We start from the raw sequence: 23,720 nt of genomic DNA, 5'->3' as shown, positions 1-23,720 counted from the left end.
AGTAATCCACTAAATTACAGGCCCATATCGTTAACGTCAATATGCAGCACAATTGTGGAACATATATTGTGTTTGAACACTATGAATTACCTCGAAGAAAACGGTCTATTGACACACAGTCAACATGGGTTTAGAAAACATCGTTCCTGTGAAACACAACTAGCTCTTTATTCACATGAAGTGTTGAGTGCTATTGACAAGGGATTTCAGATTGATTCCGTATTTCTGGAAGGCTTTTGACACTGTACCGCACAAGCGGCTCGTAGTGAAATTGCGTGTTTATGGAATATCGTCTCAGATAAGTGACTGGATTTGTGATTTCCTGTCAGAGAGGTCACAGTTCATAGTAATTGACGGAAAGTCATCGAGTAAAACAGAAGTGATTTCTGGCATTCCCCAAGGTAGTGTTATAGGCCCTTTGCTGTTCCTTATCTATATAAACAATTTGGGAGACAATCTGAACAGCTATCTTCGGTTGTTTGCAGATGATGCTGTTGTTTATCGACTAATAAAGTCATCAGAAGATCAAAACAAACTGCAAAACGATTTAGAAAAAATATCTGAATGGTGCGAAAAGTGGCAGTTGATTCTAAATAATGAAAAGTGTGAGGTCATCCACATGAGTGCTAAAAGGGACTCATTAATCTTTAGTTTCACAATAAGTCAGTCTACCCTAAAAGCAGTAAATTTAACTAAATACCTAGGTATTACAATTACGAACAACTAAAATTGGAAAGAACACACAAAAAATGTGGGGAAGGCTAAGCAAAGACTGTGTTTTATTGGCAGGACACTTAGAAAATGTAACAGACCTACTAAGGAGACTGCCTACACTAAGGTTGTCTGTCCTCTTTTAGAATACTGCTGCATGGTGTGGGATCATTACCAGAGAGGACTGACAGAGTACATCAAAAACGTTCAAAGAAAAGCAGCACATTTTGTATTATCACGAAATATGGGAGAGAGTGTCACAGAAATGGTATGGGTTAGACATCATTAAAAGAAAGGTGTTTTTCGTTGCAACGGAATCTTCTCACGAAATTCCAATCATCAACTTTCTCCTCCGAATGCGAAAATGTTTTGTTGACACTGACCTACATAGGGAGCAACGATCGCCATGATAAAATAAGGGAAATCAGAGCTCGTATGGAAAGATATAGGTGTTAATTCTTTCCGCGCGCTATACGATATTGAAATAATAGAGAATTGTGAAGGTGCTTTGATGAACCCTCTGCCAGGCACTTAAATGTGAATTGCAGAGTATTCATGTAGATGTAGAATTTGTTCAAAAATGTTCAAAAACCAACAGGGACGCATTTCAAAATTTTATGAATAAGCAATTGACCAATGTGCGCTAGATGCTAGGTACTTTGTGAAACAAGGTATTTTTCCTCAAGAATATGAATTTGGCGACCCCCGCCCCTCCTGAAATTTCCGCCTGGGGCAGATACCCTGGTTTGTCCCCCACCCCTAGATCCGGGCCTGTTGCGCATGCATGAATCTGACATCTTAGGTGCAGCAGTAAAATTTTTCTGGGTAGAGTCTGGCTGCTTGCTTAGACAGCTAACTGCTAAACTTCAGTAGCCAGGACAAGGTACTACTCACATGTGACTGAACTGCATATGAGCATGAGCTTGTTTGCAACTGCTTGAACAAATCTGATGTAAGCAGCTGTAACATCATGCTCATCGAACGCAATTTGTTCTGAAGCACTGCAGTCTTCCTAAAGCCTTTGACACATTCTTCTGTTAGCAGACGCTTGTATGAGCACTGTGTCTTGTTGTTGTATATGGCACATTTCCTTTGCAACTTAAGTACTTTTTCATCGTTTCTTTCCTCTCTTGTTCAAGTTTTATTGCTGCAGTATTATTCTACAGCAGTGAGATACAGTAATATCCTTTGCTAGAGTAATGGTTCTTACTAGTCAAAGTTATAAAAATTTAACTGAAAACTAAAACAATGAAAAATGAAAACTAAAATAATGAAAAATTCCTGGAATTCTAAAGAATTCCCGGTTTTCTCCTGGGTGAAAAAATTCCCGGGATTTTTACAGATCTCCTGGGTCATATACACCCTGAATACAGTCTCAATGAAAACCATATGTTTGATTTTGAACAAACAAAGCTGCTGTGCAGAGCAAACACACTGTGAGACTCGATCTTTCAAGAGGCTGTGGGGATACAAGTCCATGACAACCTAGTCATGAGATAAGACGTTTCCAACCTAGCACCATCTGTGTTGCAGCGATAACAAAAATACGGCCAGAATGCTCCAATACGAAACCGGCAAAACCAGCAGATGAAATATCGGCCGAACCCACCAGCATGCAGGGAGCCCCCCCCCCCCCCACCAGCATGGGCCCTAACACCCCTTCTGGATGCGCATGATTGGCGCTGCCACCACAGATGAGGCAGAGGAGCCAGCAGCTATAAAGACTCGGACATGACAAGCTGGACACTTCGCGTGGAGATAACAAGTAGGAAAACTTGATGAAACCTTGCCCCAGAACGATGCCTTGAGTCTGCTGATAACTCGAGAAGACTTCATTATCGAGATTTGCCAATAATGTCTAAATTCACATATAGCACACCTCTATGGGGAGGAGACAAGAGTGCAGCTTCATGATGCTACAGAAACTTTATAACAAGAAAGCAAACTTGCTCAGCAGACTAGCCTACCTGCAACAATGTCAAGACAAAAATGTGCTGCTACAGTTCACTCACCTCCATCATCACATCAACGTCATGAGGACAAGACACATTTTACACGCTAACTTGGAGCACATACACATCACGAGGTGTGATCTTGACAAAACTGGTCATAGTCTACTCACGTGCCACTTGAAACTGGCATCCAAACTCTCACCTTGCTCATCGGAGTGGGTAGATGGTAACACATTAGCAACCAGTGAATTCTGCAAATGCAAAGCCATCACAAAACAACAAGACAATTTCCACCAACTACCGGGGCTCAACTGCAGCACACTGATACAAAGGGTTCGAAGACCATTATCAACTGAATTGGAAAGGAACTGGACAAGACAACATCCATGCTGTCAAAAGGATTAAATTTTGCACTGGTTCCAACCGTATTACCTAAATGGGAGATCATCAGTAGCACTGAGCAGGCCACCCAGGGGCTTCCCTCTGACACAGCCAAAGAGAACAGAAGGGAGACTTGCTGTCCTGGAAAAAGCAAAAACACCAAACACCAACATCTCCACGGCTGAAACCATGGCACTACATGACCTACAAGAAGACGAAGGCATGGTCGTCCTAGCGGCAGACAAAGGCAATGCAATGGTAGTGCTATGATCAGTTGACTACTGGCAGAAGAATGAGATTGTCTTACAAGAGCCAGCTTACAAATAAATGAAAAAAGATCCTATGTCAGCTATGATGATGAGGAAGACTATCTCACTGCTCAACAACTCAGGAATGGACAAGGATATGGTTAGAAGGCTGTACCCCAGAGCACTGATACCACCATGCCTGTACTGACTTCCAAAGAAACACAAGAAGGGAGTGCTACTACATCCAATTGTGGACACAATAAATTCATTGACTTACAAAACAGTCAAATACCTGGCACAGCTATTGAAGCCTCCCATTCATTATTGTCTTCACCATGTCAAAATCTTGAAGGAGTTTGTGAAGATACTTTGAGGAACACGTCTGGACAAAGGTGACATCCAGGTCAACTTTGATGTCATGTCCCTCTCCACACAGGTACCTCTTGAGGACCCGTTAACATTACTAATGGGTCTTTTTGACGAAGGCACAACTGAACTGTTCTGCCACACACTCACTACCACGTACTTCCAAAGTGTCAGTAAATTCTACCAACAGATAGATGGAGTGGCTATGGATTCGCCCCTGGTGCCATGTATCACAAACCCATACATGGAACACTTCAAAGAAATGACTCTTGAAATGGCGTGCCTGACACTGAAGGTGTTCTACCAGTACATGGATGACACATTCGTGATTTGGCCACATGGCAAAGAAAATTTACAAGAATTTCTGAACAACCTCAATGGCATACATGACAATATTAAAGTCCCTTACATGCAGAAGAAAACAGATGTCTGTCTTTCCAATAGATCACGATAAAGGAAAAGACTGATGGCATGTTAGGTTATTCTGTTTACAGGAACAAGACACGTACCGACCTGTACCATAATGCCAATAGCTGCCACCATCCAGCACAATGCAAATCCATGCTCACCACTTTGGTGGGCACAGCACGAGACATAGGCAACATGGAGAGTCTACCTTCCGAACTGCAGCGCTTGAAAAAAATCTTTCATGAGAACAGCTATTCTGACAAACCAAGCAAGAAGAAGAGAGAAGACTTACACAAAGAAGACACCAAGCGCTCGGCATTCCTTCTGTACGCTGGGCAGCACACGGCAAAAACTGCCAGGATATTAGAAAAGAGCAACATTGAAACCATCTTTTGCTCATCAGCCAAAATCAGGAATATGCTGGGCTGAGTGAAGGATAAACTTGGAACACAGACACCTGGAGTCTACAGCATCAGCTGGGAGTGTGGCAAACAATATGTCGACCATACGCAGCAATGTAGATCGCCGCACTGCTTAGAACATGTAAGGAGCCTTCACCTAGGTCAAACAGAGAACTCACTGTGGCAGAACATAGTCTCAACGAAAACCGCATGTCTGATTTAGAACAAACAAAGCTGCTGTGCAGAACAAATAGGTTCTGGGACTCTATCCTTATAGACACTGCGGAGATATGAATCCAAGACAATCTTGTCAACCATGATAATGGTTTCCATTTTAGCACCACACAGAATGCAGTAATAACAAAAATATGACCACAACCCTCCAATATGAAATCAGCGAAGACAACATACGGAATATTGCCTGGACCTGCCAGCATGCAGGAAGCCCACACTACAAACTACAATCGACTGCGACTCCCCCCCCCCCCCCCACCTCCCCAACATGGTTCGCAACACCCCTTCAGGGGGTGTGACTGGTGCTGCCAACCCAGATGAGGCACAGGAGCCTGCAGTCCATTGGCTATAAAGATTCCAACAGGACACAAACCCAACACTTCACATGGAGGTGAAAAGTAGGAATCTTGCTGAAATGTTACCGCAGAATGATACCTTGACTTGGCTTATAACCAGAGAACATTTCATCATTAGGTATGAAAACTATTGTACAATCAGCTTGACATCTCATGCGTCCAAGAATCGAAGAATTGAAAGGAAAACTGAGGATCTGTTAGATAACGAGCAGTTTGGCTTTAGGAATGGTAAAGGCACCACAGAGGCAGTTCAGACTTTGCTATGTTTTGTCAGTATAAAAAGTAGAGGGTAAAAAGTGTAGGGGGAAGACAGAGACTGGAATATATTCAGCAAATAGTTGAGGATGTAGCGTACCAAGTGTTACTCTGAAACAAGGAGTGCAGGACGGAGATTAATGGTGGGCTGCATCAAACCAGTCAGAAGTCTGATTACTTACTTTCTTTCTCTCGCTCTTCTTTCTTTATTACAGAAGTCATTGTTCACACTACTCATAATTTATTCTTAATTTTTTGTCTTCAAACCAGCACATATTAATTTATTAATTCTATATTTATGCATTTATTTTACCTAGTAATGGTACCCTCAGTTCTGAATTAATAAAGTAATGCAAAATTCTCATGTTTGTTAATAACACTTGGCAGTGGTCCCTCAGTTCTGAATTAATGAAGTAATATAAAATTTCATGTATGTTAATAACACCTTTTCTATTATTTGCGAAACATAATGATGTTAAATGTAACAATACCTTCATGAGTGAAAGGGCTGTGAATTGTGAATCAATGACAGCATTTATATGCACTGGTCGACATAACTTCTTCATTTCTTCAGCCGATAAGTATTTTGACAAGTACTTCTCTGTATCATTATCTAAAATCCTGAAATTTAAGAATAAGCCAACTATGTGCAAGATACATCAAAATAACAAAATCATGGGATAAGGAATGGACCACTATTGAAAAATACTTTTAATGAAAACTAAATGGACGACAATAAATGAGTTTATAAATCAGAGAAGCACAAGAAACAATTTACAAGACATTATTATGTGACAAAGTAATGTATTTCTTCTTCTAAATGAGATCCACTGCTATGTGATGCGTTGGGTTTGAAATATATTCTGAGCATTCAAGGAAGAAAAGGAAGGACAATTAGGTCTTCAAGAGACCACTGAGCACAAGGTGATTAGAGACAGAGGACAGGTTCAAATTGGGGAAGGATGGGGAAGAAATCAAATTGTACCCATTCAAAGGATCCATCCTGGCTTTAAATGATTTCAAGCGAAACAATGGAAAACTTCAATCTGGGTGGGCAGATGACAACTTAAATGAAGATACTTTTGAATACAAGTTCAGTGTCTCACCACTGTGCTGTTTCACTAAGTCTGCGTTTAAGGACTACATCTGGAATATAATAATATATACGAAGAGACTCACTAGTGTAGCTTTGCAATTTGCAGTGAGATGTACACTTTACTGATGTTAATTTTGCAAGGTTGAGGTAGCAGTAACTTAAAAATATATGCAAACAAACTGCTTAAATTTGCAGTGTCAATAATATGAAAATGTAAAAGAAAAATATTGTATACAAAGTAAAAGTTTGCTGTTTGTATTTTGATGGTCATAAAGTGCATCAAAAGAAAATTCTTACAGGTAAGTTGGATCTGCAGTCCACTGTCTGTCTGTGGATGAATGACTTCCTCTGTCATCATCATCAGGAGTTATCTGTAGGCCATATGGTACTTTAGTTAGTTTGCCAAAACATCACAAAGTCATTCCATATGGTATCACTGATTGTATCAGTCTATGAAGGAAGAACATTGTTAGCTATTTTGATTTTGTTTATGGTACTATGCTTATTTCCTGTTGCTTTATATCTTTGTTCCCCATTTTCCAATAAAGACTGTGACTGTCTGCTATCACTATACATAAATCTGTCTTTCTTCTGGATAGTACTTGCTTTTTAATACTGAGTTGAGTGCACAAAAGCTTCAGCTAATGAATCAGTTACTGTAATGCAGCACAGTATCCCAATGACAAAAAATAATCTCACTGCCCAAGCAGCACAATATACTGGTGCACAAATGATCAGCCTGAAAAAGATGATTCAATAGTCTCTGTCAGATAAGCTGGATCTGCAGTCCACTGTCTGTCTGTGGATGAATGTCTTCCTTCGTCATCATCATCAGGAGTTATCTGTAGGTCGTATGGTACTTTAGTTAGTTTGCCAAACTATGTCATGAAGACGTCACGAAGTCATGGAACTACCATATGGCATCACTGATTGTATCAGTATATGAAGGAAGAACATTGTTAGCAATGTTGATTTTGTTTATGGTACTATGCTTATTCCCTTAGAGCCTTTCAGCATCAAGCACCACTTCCATGCACCACATGTAAAGCTACTGTCCCAGTTAACATTATTGGTGTTCATTCCGATCTCAATAGCTTCCTTAATGACAGAATCCCAGCAGATGATGATTAAGAAGACTAGCCTATCAATTGCCAAGGCAAGAATATGGCATAAACAATGTGAAGTGGATGTTAATGCCCACTCTTTATATAATTGCTACATCTTTCTATCTGCGACCACCTCACCTTTCAACGGAATGGGCCGATTTGGCCACAGCAGTCCATTAAAGAGCTAATCTCAGCAAACCTACAGTGAAACAAACAAATAAATTAGAGCAAACTGCACAGTAACAACTGTGAGTGTTGCCTAACAAGATACTACAGACACACATCAACTTGTTAAACATGAATCTTGACAAAGGAGCTATCTTTGGACTGAATAGAGGTGTCGCCTTGGGTCATACACCACAGACACAACATATTGTGGACATCAACAGTTGAGCGAAATAGGCAGTATGGCACATCAAACACGATGTTGCAACTGAGGTAAGGCTTGCTACAAGTCACATATTACTATCAGACAAACCACCGTAGTCAAATATTAGCAAAGCACAGAGGAAAAATGAGAACATGAAGATTCTCGTAATCATTGAAATAACAGTAAAGAATGAATGACTAATAGTTATCCATTTTGTCTACATATTTGGTAGATCAAGTATCCTGTAATGTAGAGAAGCAATACTTTCTCTGGATTACTACCAAAAATGTTCATTGCACATGGAAGTTATTCAGCTACACAAAAATTATGAAGAAATCTACTGTAGCATGAAACTGTCAAATAAATTAAATATTCATTGGAATATTTCTCAAACGATGGATGAGAACCTGAACATCAATGGAAAAATTTGTTGTATGAATACATTTCCACAGTAGTTCTAGCACAGACCATATCACAGCAGGTGTTTACAGAAACTTTCAGAAAGTTTTGCATGCCAAAATTCCCTGAAAATCAGCTACATTTATAAGTGTCCATTAGATCACACAGAACTTATCAAAATCATAATACTGCCCCAGAAAGATGGAGGAACACACACTGATGTGCCAAAAATTATGACCACCTGCTGAATACAGTGATGGTCCATATTCACAGTGAATTACAGCATTTCTGCATTGCATGTATTCAACAAACTTGTAGATTTCCAGAGGTGTGATCCACCAGGTCACACAATTCCTGCAAATTGTGCTGAAAGTTTATGGGTGTAGAGCTGGGGCCTGAAAGTGTCCCAGATATGTGCCATTGGGTTCACATAAGCCAAAGATGTTGGCCAAGACATCAATGTGAGTTCACTGTCATGCACTTCAAATGACTGTAGCACATTTCTTGTCTTGTGATATGGACAGTTATCCTGTTGGAAGATGCCATCACCAGCAGTGAAGACATCAAACATGAAGAATTGGAGGTATCTGCAATAAAGTTCACATAGTTCGCAGCCATTACGCTGCTTTCAACTAACACCACAGGTCCAGGAAGCACAGGTAAATCCCGCCATAGTATAATGCTGCCCCCACTGGCCAGTATCAGTGGCGCATGTCTCAAACAGCCACATTCATCAAGATGATGCAGTATCCGGACAAGATCATCAGCCCAGTGTAACAAGAAATATTACTCATATGACCAGGCATGTTTTCACAGATCAACAGTCAATCATGATGATCCTGTGGCCACTGCAATTGCAACTGATGATGTTGTTGGACAAACATGGGAAAGTAAGCTGCTTGCCGCTGAGCCTCAACAATATGTGCTGAATGTTGTGTTCAAAAATACTTGTGCCTGAAGCAGTATTACACTCTGTTATCAGATCTGCTACAAATCATATCCTGCTTTACAGAGAGGGTAAGACTCTAGAAGTCCCACACTCTGTCGCCTACTCATGGTTTCACCACTCTTCAACCACTTTCTGTAGGGGCTCATGACATTAGCACATGAACAGTCAATTTTTTTCACATCTTCATTCCCAGGAAAAACAGCATAACAATTTTCCCTTTGTCAAAGCCTTTATGTCAGTAAATTTTCCCATTTGTGGCCTGTTTTGACACTAGAATCTCCATTCATCTCTGCTTTGCTTATAAGCTTTCCGTAACGCGTTATATGCCTGCAATGCCACCAGGCTGCATTCAGTCTCACAGTGGGCAGGGTTCACAATATTTTGGTTCATCACTGAATTTAAGGGACAGAAAATTCTAATTAACCTAAATATTTTATCACTGAAAGATCAAACTGTCACTCACATTAATAAACAAGGGTTTTCTATGGCCATCTGTGAAAAAGAGGGAAAATATTTATAAGGAGGCTGCTGGTCTTTCTTTGGTAAGAATTACAGCTTATGTATGTGGATGGACAAATATAAATCTTGCACAACAATCACTTGGCTATGCACTCCCTCCCACAAAAAGGTCACTAACATAGGAAGGCTGCCTAGAAAAATATGTCTAATGTGCAATTTGTCCTCCAGAATACGCCACAAAAGTGCAATTAAAATAAGATCATGGGAATGAGAGAGCAACACAAGGTGGTGTACTTTGTTAGTGTTTATTAAACCAGTTTCAAACAATTCCAGACAAGTTGTTGGGAGGTTGATGGTCTGCTGTGTTACATGAGGGTGGTTTCCCAGAATATTGTCATTATGCTATGACATAACATGTAGATTCAAGAAATGAACTGTGTTCAGCCTAAAGAGAAATATCGCACCCCACAGCAATATGTTTCACAGCACAATAACCACATTCAGCATGACAGGTTTCTGCCGGTTGACAGGTTTCTGCCGGTATTCTTCACACTGGTAAGGAATAATGTGGAGAACAAGTCGTACAAGCAGCCGGTATTCTCCCATCACTGTCTCATCTTTGTAGAATTATGACACATATTTAGTCATTTCAAAGCATTGCATGATGTGATTAATCCTTCTGAAATAGCTGCTCTACACTGAATGTTTACCACGTGCACTTAACATTGGATAACCTTGGGTGATACAGCTTCCTGTAGTTGTGTCTTCTTTTCAAATGTTACCTGGGATGCTGCTCTAATGAGTTAACTGGCCATAATCCACTTCAGAGCCCTTCTGTCACAATTAGACTGTTGTAGTTTTTGATGATCTTTTTCCTTATTTGATGGAGGCTGTCGTTATAGTTCACAAGGTACTTTTCCTGAAACCAATAATGGTCACCATTTTCATTACTGAGGCTCTGGCAAGAAGAGTTTCAACATCCATGCCTGTTTTGAAGTCTGAGAGGTTGCCATAGCACAGTTTCACAACATAATTATTCACATACAACTTCTATCACTCCAAGTAATAGACTGATGTATGAACATCCTCCCCAGCTATGTGGAACGTTTCAAAATTCCCATCAGCAGTATGTGAGAAGTTTTCTTTGAATATTGTTATTACACAGATTCCATTCTGATTGGTGCATACTGAATCTACCAAATCATAAGTGAAACATTGTGAATTCAAGTAGTGACTTAACATTATTATGAAATACAGGAACATAAATTGGCACTTACTGTACAATGTACAACATACTGGTAGGCCTCACTAAACCTTGACAATCACTTCGCCCTAAATATCTTTATTTGTATGGATGCACTGCTGAAGATGTCGTGGGTAGGCTTCCACAACATGTCTTAAAATAGCCCATTTAATGGTGCTTATTTCATAGTAGAGGGCAATCTTAGATTTGTCAGCTGTCTGGAAACAACTGGCAAAGACTATTTCCTTCGGCTAACCTGAGAGGAAATAATCCGGAGATGTTAAATCTGGGGAGTGGAATGGGTACATCACAGTGACAAAGCAATAAATCATACAATTTGGAAATGTTTGTCGAAGTATAGCCAAACTTTGGTGTGCTGCATGAACCTAGTACCGACACGTGGAAACCATATGTTATTCAGGAATCCACTTGCCTGCAGTTCTGGAATGAGGAAATTCGACAACATTTTGCAGTAGCATTTGGCATTCATTGTTAAAACATGTACGGCATCATTCTTTTTCAAATATTCAGAAATTAAAAAGGCTGCTTCACCAGACATCAGCAGTTGCTGGAGAAACGGTGTTTCTCAATAAATCAGTGCAAGTCAGTCAGTTCAGTTGGTGAGTCAGTTTTGTCTAGCAATGTCTCTCAACGTTTGAACCACCTGGAGTTTGTATAAATGAAACATCAAATCATCAAATACGTGGCCCCATGAACATTGTGATGGGGCGTTTGTAAATTTCACTATGCTAAATGGTACAGTATTCGAGTGATATGCACACTCATTTTAGGTTCTCACATGTTCAATCACTTCTTCCCCAATCTGGTGACTGCCCGTCCTAAACACTACCAGTTGCCCTCCACTGTCTCACCCACCTGAGAATACTGTTCCTCTCAGGTAATGCCACATGGCTATCATTACTGTTCTGTCACAATGCTGTTGAAATTCCATGACAAAACTGGTTCGGATAATGGTTCCCATCATCGTAATTTGTGTTAACACGGGCCACTGCTCCAAGCCACACAAAATTTTATGATTTGCTCCTATTCAGCAATGTAAAAATTTGAAGCATACAACACACATTTGGTCAGGGTTGCCAACTGAAACTGGTAGGTGCAGTACACTAAACCCTGACATATTTTGACCAAATCCTGTCTGTAGTTTATCATTATGTTTCAAAATTAAATAGCCAAGTGAAAGTTGGGAACATACTGCCACCTCCCCTGTTCTTTATCTTTCTCCCTTACCTTTGTACAGGGAAAAAAACCAACCTTGCTTGTTCCAGAAGGTTACCTTGAGCTTCTATACAGCACACCTGAAGCCCATATCTGTATGCCAGCATTCGTGACAAATGTCCCAGTCCTGATCCAACGTCCACAATCAACTTCACATCACAATGTTCAGCTGCTTGCGCAGTTACCTGTCGACAAGAAATGAAGGTAGAATATATTAAAACACATGAAGTTTAGAGCCATGTAATCCATAAACTAACTTTAATGCAATATGAATACTATGTGTATCACAATACAGTCATTACCTTTGCCATCGAATTTATTTCATACTGCTTTTTTGGTTTAACGTGTCTTGTCAAGACTTTATCTACTTTAGAAATTAGATGTTCTCCCAATGTTTCATTAACTTTGGCTGTAGGTGCTAAAACAGATGGTACTTTTATTTCAGTTCTATGTTCATGGCAATTCTTTCCACGACAGTGTGATACAAGATGTGCTTGAAAACTTTCTGCCACTTGTTTCCTTGAGAGTTGCAGTTTCACTAACAAGTACCTTAATGTCAGTAAGCTAAGTGGCCAGGGTCTCTTGGACCTGTAAGTGAACAAAACACGACATTCTTTAATAGACAGTATCAAAAACATCAACACAAGAATGACAGGGTGCAGACAATAGTATGCAAAATACATCTGACACCATTCTGTTCACTAACCTCAGTTCATTGGTTTGATTATTTATTAGTGAACTGAGTTCTTGAGGATCGACATCTTTAAAAGTATTTTGCCAAGATGGTGGCAGTTTTTGCCAGTGCTTGTCCACATAATAGTCCTGGGAAGATATAAGCAATTTAACATGTATATATATGAAAACACTGTTCTTCAAACTGTAATGATAATACTCCAGTAGTACTCAAAATATGTTACCAGGACATATGAATCCAAAAGCCACGAATACATTTCAGTAATAGTAAGGGAAATATCAATTCTTTGTTGTAATCTACTGCATTCTTTGCAAGTCTCCATCGCGAGGCTCCAGTGTATTACCAGACTGTTCTAAAAAACAAATAATTTAGTCAGACATAACTATTTTTGTAGTACATATGTAAGAACAAAGAACACAGGCTTCTTGTTTAACTCAATTGTATGTGCCACATATTTTTCTTTTCTATCTGGCAGTACAGACTCACCCATTTTCTTTCCTAAAGTACAGAAATTGTTCATCACAACAAAGTGAAAATAATTATCAATTAAGGCTATATACAGGGTGAACATTTATAAAACCAACAAACTGCAGGGATGGATTCCTAACTGGAAACGGAGGAAAAAAAAGGTCCTATGAACATGTGTATGGAAATCCATCACAGCCACAGCATGTGGACTAACAAATGAATGTTCCTCTGATCACGTGCTGTGTGTTCCCTGTGTGTTGCAGGCTGTGCAATTGATGCAGCATACTGTAAGCAACAGAAATGTCCAGTATTCTTGTTGGGAACAAGCCGGGATGGTGTTTGTGTATGGCCATGAAGATGGAAACTGTTAAGAGGCAGCACGGATATACTAAAACAAGTACCATCACAGACACCAACCACATCATACAACACCTCAAGCCCTTTGTGGGCGTTTGTGTGATCACTGGTCCTTTCAGACAAATGAACATGCAGGAAGGCGCTGGATTGCGCGTACACAAGACTTGGAGGACGGGTCCTTTCAGACAAATGAACATGCAGGAAGGCGCTGGATTGTGCGTACACAAGACTTGGAGGACAAGGTTGTACAGGATATTGAGGGGAACACTAGTACAAGCTCCAGACAAGTGGCCCACCAACATGGTGTCAGTCAGAGTACAATTTTATGTATCCTGCATGACAATCGCTACCAAGGAGGCCATTTTCAACATCTGTTGTTATGTGAATGCAATGTCTGTTGTAACATGGATGCAATGCAGCTCTTTATTGTGTTCCGGGATGATTTGTTGTTGTTGCACAGGCACTGTCCATTTCTGAACAAATGTTCATTGGACCTTTTTTCCTCCATTTCTTGTCAGGAATCCGCCCCTGCAATTTACCAGTTTTATTAATGTTCACCCTGTATGAGTGCCTGTTGCATAACAGCCCAGCTTCTTATTAAAAATGTTTACAAGAGCCATGAGTTCCCTAACAATTCAATGACACACATAACTCATCATAATTTGATAAATTTTGACTGATTTGACAGTAGCAAAGTGATACATGTTTTTGGTCAGTGCTCACGATGACTATGTACAGTGATGACCGTAGCATCAATGCTGCACCAACACTGCAGAATCAATTATGTAGTGTAGCAGTTGATACAGAAATGTCGCAAGAACCAATTATGAAGTGACTGGAGAGATGACACACCAAATGCGGCATGTTCAAACTGTGACAGCTATAGGCACGAAGAACTTGCAAGGACAACAACGAATCAGCATGACAGAGGGAGGATTCGACCGCTATGTATCGATGCGAACCAACACATCATAGAGTCTCATCTCAACAAAGTGTAACTATTTGCAGTACCAACTTGTAGGCAGCTAATGACATAGGTTATATTTTTTTAGTTTCAGAAAGTAAGGACAAGTATGTACACAGGCTGCACCTTACGGCTCTTAGTAAGCTTATTAGGCATGACTGTAAGTCGTTATTCAAACACATAATTAACATTACAGCCAAATGAAAGTTGGAGCTATGTCATGGCTAACCACAAACGCCCTTGTCCAAAATTCTTCTTTAAACAAAGAAAATTTGAAGGCCTACAGTCCGTAGCCCTTTGTTACCAAACACGGCATCATTAGCAATGCAGAAATTAATTATAAGAGTCTAAATTGCAAGGCATATTTATTAAAGGGTGAACAGTTTCAATCATCACATGATCATCTTCAGGCCTATAGTCATACTGGTGTATAGTGGCTGCACATAGAGCAGGAACTGCTGAATGATGATAGTCAACTGCTCAGAAACATCAATAATGAAGGAAGAATTGTTAACTGAAATAACATGTGACACAGTAGCAGTCAGGTGATTTAGTAAACTGAGAAATATGAATGACAAAGAGGTAAAAAAGCAATTACCAGTTTTTTTCCTTTTTTTTTGCATTCAGATACTACTAACACCTACAACACTTTGTTTATATTAACAGAGTTCATTATCCAGTAGAAGTCTATTTACCATCCATCTCATAATGCTCTAACTGACTGAGGTTTGAATATAGCAGCAAATAGTGCTTAAGTACGACCTGATATGGGCTTTGCAGAGGATCACAGTACCACAATCAAATTTTGTCCAGTAAATAAGGAAATTAAAAGAATTAATCTCTTTGTAAGCTTACCTTCCAAGAAGGAGCAACTGCAGGTAAAAACAGAATTTATGCTAGTGTAGTTAGTTTTCTCCCAAATCGAGATGGGAGGACAAATAATCCCCCCCCCCCCCCAATTGGAAACTCTAGCACTGCCACTCGTGGCCTATACAACCAGCTCATACCAAGGCACAAACAGCACAGATGACAGGAAAGAAAACTTTGAGAGTCACAATGCCAAAATTACCATCTTCCTATGCTGTGCGGCACAATCATAGCAACCTTTTGTAACTTATCTAGGTCACAGAGGATGGTGGCTTAAATCATGTTATTTCCCACACCTATATAAGTTTAGTGGAGATCATGAGTGTATTGATGATTGAGATAGTGCTGTTCTGCTCTGACCAGTGACAATACAGTTGGCCCGACTTTCAATGGAGGTTGTGTTGCCAAAATGAACTGTACCAAAGTTCGAAGTCTAAGTTAAATTAGATGAGAATGTTTGGTTGTGAGTTAGTGAAAGTTGTGGTGATAGGCTGTTGCACAGACAGAGTCGTAGTCTAGGCTGTAGGATGCCAATTTGATTGCAAGTTTTTGATGTCGATGAATGTCATATTTTTTGTGCATTCCTGAGTTACATTTATATCTCTCATGCAGACCCCTATCTCCCCAAGGATATCGGGGATTTTCACGTTTTACGTAGGTCTGAAGACGATAAAAACAGGATAATCATCGAAAAAAAAAACCTTATTACGGTAGAAGATCCAAGAGGTCATCAGTTTCCTTTCTGTTAATGTTTTCGTTTTGTTGGTGACCCGTCATCCTTTTACAGTAAGTCATTTCTTGAGTATCGAACGTCTTCCGTGTTAGTGGACGCCGTCGAATTAACTAAAGCGTTCGATACCACCTCGCCTACTCACAATACACTGTCGTCTTTCAACCAACCACGACCGCGTATTACGTTACAGATCTGAATATCTCTATTGGTGTGTTATTTATTAATGCCCACATAAGCAATCATTTGACTTACGATCACAACAATAACGTTGACGAAGTTCAAGGTGTCATCACTAGGCTCTTCCATTTCACAAGAAAGAGTCCTTAGAAAAACGATGACTATTCTTGATGAGCAGTGTTTGCAACAATTACTGATGGGCTGTTAAAAGTTCCATGACGCAAAAAAAACACAAACCCAGCGTCTAATACAATGATCGCGAGAAACTCATCGTTGACCCAGTACTTTCATAAACAAGTTAAACCTCTATCTAGTTCGCTATGTATGTGACAGCTTAACATTTTGTAACGCTGACTTGTAAAAGTGAACTGTTTGGGTAGTCACACTTCCAGACGTTCTCCATGTGACCATGTGATTATTCTCTGCAAGGATAGAGTCATCACGTTAAAGCGGATTCTAATATTATATTAATAATATTATTATTATTATAAGCTCTGACAGAACCCAATCTTCCTCCCTAGGCAACACAAAAAATATAAACTTGGTTTTCCTTCAATTGTAAGTAAAACATTTGTGATTATTCAACAACGTCCTAAATGTATTCCTACTGGTTGTAGGGAAAGAAAAGCTTCCAACATTTACACCAGTTTCACCACGTAAGAGGTCACCGCGAGGTGGAAATTATACACTGCAGTTGCAACTCGCTGAAAATTTGCGGAAACAAGTATCTTTAAAAAATATGTTATCGTTCACTGGCAACCAACATGTTTATCCGCACACCACTTCTACACTGAAGTTGAGACGCGTCGTACCTAAGTAACACGCTACGCATCATTTCATGTAAAGTGTATTTTTTCTTTATTAAAATAGCGTAATAAACGCTGTTGTGATCGAATCTCCAAAAGCGGCAATAGCGTTCATATTTGTACCTTCAGATAACAGTGTCATTACACATAATAACTGTTGTCTTCAAACTCTGCAGAGATTACGCATTTTCATTGTTGTCAAACATATTTCTGCCTCAGGGTTGATCACCATACAAGACAAACAACAGCAACATCTCACTGTTTACAGTGTTTAGTGTTTACTTCGTACTCAATTCAAAACAGCAACACAACCTCTTTGGCTTTGGCATTAGCATCAGCCAGTAGAGATCACTGGTATCAGCAAACCAAACACATCACATCCACAATGAATTTCGACCAAATATCTTGTAAAAATTTCGACAGCGGCATTGGGAGCGAAAGAAATGGGAGATGGAATTCCACTCGAAGTGGAATTGACGTCATACTAAGTCATCCAGTACATTTGTCAAGTTTCGTGGTCGCATCGAGTCTTCTACATCTATCTACATCTCCTGTATACTCCGCAAACCGCTGTGAAGTGCAAGTCAGAGGGTACGTCTCATTTAACCCTTAACTACTCTAGTGAAATACTCATACACTAATACTCTAGTGGGGTCTCGGGGTACCCCAATAAGAAAAACGAAACTGTAATTTAAGGAAATTTTATTTTGAATTGCACTTTTATCACTGAATATTATAATCATTTTTACATATTTAAGATATGATTACAAACAATTTTGGCACACTGAAAATCGGTGGTTGGGGGCAAACATGTTTTGAGCATTTTTCACACACTAATTTGGTTTTCTTGTCCACATTTCTTGCGCACATGTAGCATCTTGCTTTCCTAATGGGTTCCGGCTCAGAAGATGTTGAGGTAAGTACCACCAAGTTTAACAACGTCTCTCAGTTCACGAGAAAGGGGTCGGACATCTCGACGTTGTATATGGGGCTTTACTAAATCTATTCCAAGCTTTTGTAGCAATTCTCTTCTTTTTAAATCATTTATTTCATCAAGTTGTTTAGTGCACTGAAGCAAGATGGCAGCATTGACTCCTACTATGTTTAGAATGGCATAAAATACAGACATTGGCCATCTGTGTGTTCGCCGTGATAACAAATAGTTGGTGCACATTTGGTCCAGTGCGTCCACTCCTCCTTTTGTGGCATTGTAATCAATGATCATTTCAGGTTTTTTTTTTTGTTGAGTATTAATTTTCTGATCGTGATGCATAGATGAAAGCAACACAACAGCTCGACCTTTCCGAGGAACATAAGAACAAACTGTGTTTCCTTAGTTATGCCCAAATAATGCAGATTCTACCAGGCGCTTTCTGTTTGATTTGAACTCTTCCGGGATCTGCGGTTTATTTTGCTTTAGAGCTTCTAAGACAGTCAACTTTTTGGCTTTAGTTGATCACAGAGTTCAAGTGACATGAACTAATTGTCTACTGTCACATGTCTATTGCTTTCCTCAATTTGTGTTACTAATTTCAAAACATCCTGTGTTGGGATTGATAATGTACTTTTAATTGTCCCTTTTCCCGTGTAAACAAATGCACTGCATAAATAGAATGTTCGTGAGTCACAAAGGTACATAACTTTGAGGCCATGTTTGGCTGGCTTCTTGGGCATATACATGCAAAATTTGTACCTACCACGAAAGGGTACTAACATTTCATCGATTGTCACGTGCGCTCCTGAAATATAATACTTTTGACATTTGTCTATAAAGAGTTCCCACACATCTCTAATAGCTGCAAGTCTGTCATCAGCCTTCCTAGCATCTCTTGTAGCAGCACAATCGAATCGCAAACATAACAAAATGAAAAAAAATCTCTTAACGCTCATAGTGGCTCGAAACACATCACGACCAGTTCCATCATTAGCAAAAAGTCCAACAACATTTTCGTGATTGGGTTTCATTACTCCAGATAAATAAAGCAGACCCAGAAATGCTCTCAGTTCTATTATATCTAGCAGCTTTATGCATGCTGGCTTAGGAGCTCTGTATTTGTTTGACATATAATGTATATTGACATTTGTATTGGTGAGTATTAGTTGCAATAAATCTTCACTAATGAACAGTTCCCAAGCAGATAATATGTCAGTTGAATCAAATGTTTTTGCTTCACATTTACCACCTGGAAGATGACTAATTATATTGTGAGCATGGGTAGGAGTTGTAGGAGGAGCTTCTTTTGACCACTTGTAGCACTGCTTGTTTCCAAAAAAATATTTGTCAGCGGAAGGTCTAATACACGCCTCTTCAACTGATTCTTTACAACTACTTTCTGATGTAGCTTCAGAGGTGGAATCATGATCACTTAGTATAAATTCATCCTCATCTGCTGTGGTTTCCTCATCAGATTGCAAAAACGCAGAATCATTCACTATTCTTTTCATCTCGTCACCTGTTAATGACTTTGATGATGCCATTCTGAAAAATAAGGCATTCATACTCAAATAACCTTAACAATTAACGTTACCATGGAAAGTGTGCTGTTTTCGAAGTACTCTAAGATTTCAGTCACGTAAAACACTAACTGAGATAGTCAAAAACAACTTACGTTAATACTCTGGAGGGGTATTCTGAGACCTCTTTTTGTTTATCTCACACAATAATACTGGAAACACCGCATTCAACACTCCACGTTAAAAGGCAGCACTTCACTGAGGATTATCAAGAACACAGGTGCCATCTGTTGTTCCGTTCACGTTCTATGTATTGTATTCTATCGTCTGGGGTTCTCCAGGACCCCACTAGAGCAGTTAAGGGTTAACACGTTTACATGTGGCTCCACAAACTGGCTCAATATTGCTTTTGGGTGGTTCGTGTAAACACTTTAGAATCGATTCTGAAAATCCTCTTCTTGTCTTCGATTTTCCACTTCTGTAATCCATTTTCGCTCCCATGTAAACGCAACCGGTTTTGAAACGTGCTTGAGCTGTCACGTTTCGTCTTGTTTCTAAAAAATTCGGCTAACATTGATGGAGTGGCTTCTTGTATAATGAAGGATAAGTAGAAATATCACACAGAAGCCGTTTACGCCTCATGTAACTGAAGAGAAACAATGGCCATGCTGTAACTCTTCAGGCTTTCCCGGTGATCTAACGACATCTTGGGTTGTCGGGTGTTCTGCCGGATATCAGCGTCGTACTTGCACAATATTTCGGTCACGTAGCTCGTAACCTTCATCAGGTGCGAACTGAGACTGCTCCTCGAGTGGACCTGGTCCAGTATTTATGCCTATGGCCTTCCCCCTCCACCAACGGCTGCAGGCGCTTCCTCTGTGGTCCGCGCCCATTCCCTGCTACCTGCTGGAGCGTTGCTGCTCCGTTTTCCGTCCGCTGCGGTTCTAGGTGTTCCCTCTGCGGTCCGCGCCCACCAAACCCGCTCCTGGGGGTTTCATCTACGGTCTGGGGTACCAAGCGTTCCCCCTGCGGTCCGCGCCCGCTCACCACGACCTGTTGGAGCGTTGCCGCTCCGTTTTTCGTCCGCTGCAGCTCTGGATGTTCCCTCTGTGGTCCGCGCCCACCAGTCCCACTTCTGAGTGTTCCATCTTCGGTCAGGTGCGCCTGGCAGTCCGTCAGGGGCTCGTTTTCCATCTCCATGTCTCTGGTTCTTCTGTTTGTGTAGTGTTGCAGCTGGGCCCGTTGCTCCTTTAACAATTCCAGAGCCGGATACCAGGCTCTGCTTAGCTGGTACCCTGTGTCACGGTTCATAAGATCGTCAGCCATTTTAATTTCTATCGATTCTCTTATAACACTGTCCCAAAATCTGGGTGTTTGTGCTAGAATCTTGGTATCCTCATACTTCATGGCATGATCTAGTTCTAGACAGTGTTCAGCAATGGCTGACTTAGTCACCTGTCTTAATCTAGTGTGCCTCTGATGTTCTTTGCACCTGATCTCCACAGTTCTTGTCGTCTGGCCAATGTAGGACATGCCACATTGACAAGGTATATTGTAAATCCCTGGTTTTCGTAACCCCAGGTCGTCTTTGACACTCCCCAGCAGTCCCCCGATCTTGTTGAATGGACAGAAAATACACTTGATATTGTGTTTACGGAGGATCCTACTGATTCTGGCAGAAATAGAGCCAGCATGGGGCAGATATGCCACCTTCTTTGCTTCATCTTGGTCTTCTTCAGGAACCTGTGGTATAGTGGCTGGTTGGAGTGCCCTCTCAATTTGTCTGTCCGTGTATCCATTCTTGGAGAAAACTGTTTTGAGATGTTCTATCTCTATAGGTAGATTCTCTTGGTCTGACAGGGCCCGTGCTCTGTGGACCAAAGTCTTCAGAACCCCATTCTTCTGTGCAGGGTGGTGACAGCTGCTGGCCTGCAGATATAAATCAGTGTGTGTTGGTTTTCGGTACACACTGTGGCCAATTGATCCATCTGCTTTCCTCTGGGCTAGTACATCCAGAAATGGCAGCTGGCCATTCTTCTCCAGTTCCATGGTGAACGCGATATTAGGGTGGCATGAGTTAAGATGTTCAAGAAACTCATTGAGCCTGTCCATCCCATGTGGCCAGATCACGAAGGTGTCATCCACATACCTAAAGAAGCATGTGGCTGTCTCCAATGCCCTCTCCTCAAAACTCTCCATAAACATGTTGGCAACCACAGGGGACAGTAGGCTGCCCATAGCTACACCTTCAGTTTGCTCGTAATATTGGTTTCTGTACAGGAAATACATGGATGTCAGTGTATGACTGAACAGGTCCAACAGAGCACCGCCAAATTTCTCTGCAATCAGTTCTAGTGAGTCCTTCAGTGGGACCCTGGTGAACAGCGATACCACATCAAAACTAACCATGATGTACGAATCTGTGATGTGCAGTTGCTTGAGGCGTTGCAGGAAATCTTCTGAGTTGCGGATGTGGTGAATACATTTCCCCACATATGGAGACAGGAGACCTTTCAAGTACTTGGCTGTTGTGTACGTAGGTGCCCCAACATTACTTACAATTGGACGTAGGGGCACTCCCTCCTTGTGTATTTTAGGCAGACCATACCGTCTAGGTGGCACTGGCGCTTTTTCCCGTAGCTGTCTGATGATCTTATCGGGCATCCCTGTTTCCTTCAAGAGAGCGCTAGTCTTCTTGGCCAACTTGTCCGTGGGGTCACACTCCAGAATTATGTATGCAGGGTCCTCCATGTCCTGCAAACCTTCTTCCGCAACCACCTCTCCCCATCAGTTAAAGTGCAAGTGCTCCCACCCAGGGAACCACTACAACGAAGGCAACTGAACAAGCCCTCCCTTAGCGCGGTAAGCCAAGGGTGTAGAGCAAGAGGTGGATGAGGAAGAAGTAAAACAACAGCTTATCGAGCAGGGATTGAACGTCCACAAAACCTGGCGAATCACCTCCCGCGAAACTGGTGGGCCAACGATGAAATTCCGAGTACTGACTCACGATCCTGACACCATCGACAGAATGTTAAACGATGGTGTTAGGATTGACTACAAAGTACGAGCGGTAGAACCATCGAACCTTCTGCCCCCCCAGCCAGCGCAATGCGGTCGATGTCTGTCATTCGACCACAAAATGCACGGCTGCGTGGCCAAGCCAAAATGCCCACAGTGCAGCGGCGAACACAGGCTCTCAAGGTGTAACGCGCCTCCACACCACACAAAATGCGCGAACTGTGGAGAGAGCCACTCGGCACTATCACTGAAATGCCAGAGCCGACCGAAAGAAGCAGTCAACACCTATGCACAAGCCGTCATAAAAACGATTGACGAACCTGCCCCACGCCCCCAAACAACAGCAGAACTGAAAGAAGAGGCGGTCATGAAGGAAGACTTCATTCGCACATTTACTACCGTCCTGCTCAACGTCTTCCAAAACAGGAAACGCGAAATTAAGACTGTCTTGCGCCAAACCATCAGACAACTCCTAAACAAAGATCTGGAAGTGACACAAAGCAACAACAGGGTCCACGTCACAATTACTGACACGACGTAAACAACTCCCCCCCCCCCCCCTACAACGACAGAAGCACGATGGCGGGACTGACAGAGAACGACAGCGCAAACATCATGTTTGTGAATGTCCAAGGGCTGCGAAATAGAAAACATGCACTTATGCACAGCATGCATCAACACAAGTTACATGGCTACGCCCACAACAATACTGCAAACTAAGCAGATACACCTGCCATTCCAAAAACACACCCGACGGCAGGGGGGGCGTAGCAATATACACAGATAGCAACATCCCAGTTGAAGAGATGCTCCTCCCGCAACAATTACAGGATACGGAAGCTGTCGTGGTGCAAATCAGGACACAACAAAGATGCAAGCTGACTGTCGCAAGTTTGTACAACCCACCCGGACACCCCATCCCACAAGACTTCTTGCAGTACTTGATGACGACCTACAACAAATTCATCCTGCTGACCGACCTCAACGCACGCCACACACAACTAGGCTGCAC

General features: G+C 41.2%; 1 protein-coding gene across 2 annotated transcripts in view; it reads right to left on the bottom strand.

The window, feature by feature from the left end:
* Nucleotides 1–17,538, bottom strand: part of LOC124797865 (methyltransferase-like protein 25B) — a 102,257-nt gene extending 84,719 nt beyond the window's left edge. Inside the window, exons 1-6 of one of the 2 annotated variants that reach the window (XM_047260941.1) lie at nucleotides 17,360–17,538; nucleotides 13,088–13,216; nucleotides 12,877–12,992; nucleotides 12,473–12,758; nucleotides 12,207–12,355; nucleotides 5,804–5,933 (exon numbers count right to left, since the gene is read on the bottom strand). In XM_047260941.1, coding sequence (XP_047116897.1) covers nucleotides 5,804–5,933; nucleotides 12,207–12,355; nucleotides 12,473–12,758; nucleotides 12,877–12,992; nucleotides 13,088–13,186 — 780 coding nt within the window. In that variant the 5' untranslated portion in view covers nucleotides 13,187–13,216; nucleotides 17,360–17,538. Of the gene's footprint in view, nucleotides 1–5,803; nucleotides 5,934–12,206; nucleotides 12,356–12,472; nucleotides 12,759–12,876; nucleotides 12,993–13,087; nucleotides 13,217–16,505; nucleotides 16,606–17,359 lie in introns of those variants that run through there. The other variant, XM_047260940.1, reaches the window with a different exon arrangement.
* Nucleotides 17,539–23,720: the final 6,182 nt, after the last annotated feature.

This window comes from Schistocerca piceifrons, chromosome 5 (assembly GCF_021461385.2).
Source record: "Schistocerca piceifrons isolate TAMUIC-IGC-003096 chromosome 5, iqSchPice1.1, whole genome shotgun sequence".
NCBI classification, from domain to species: domain Eukaryota; kingdom Metazoa; phylum Arthropoda; class Insecta; order Orthoptera; family Acrididae; genus Schistocerca; species Schistocerca piceifrons.
This window is presented reverse-complemented; position numbering and strand designations above follow the sequence as displayed.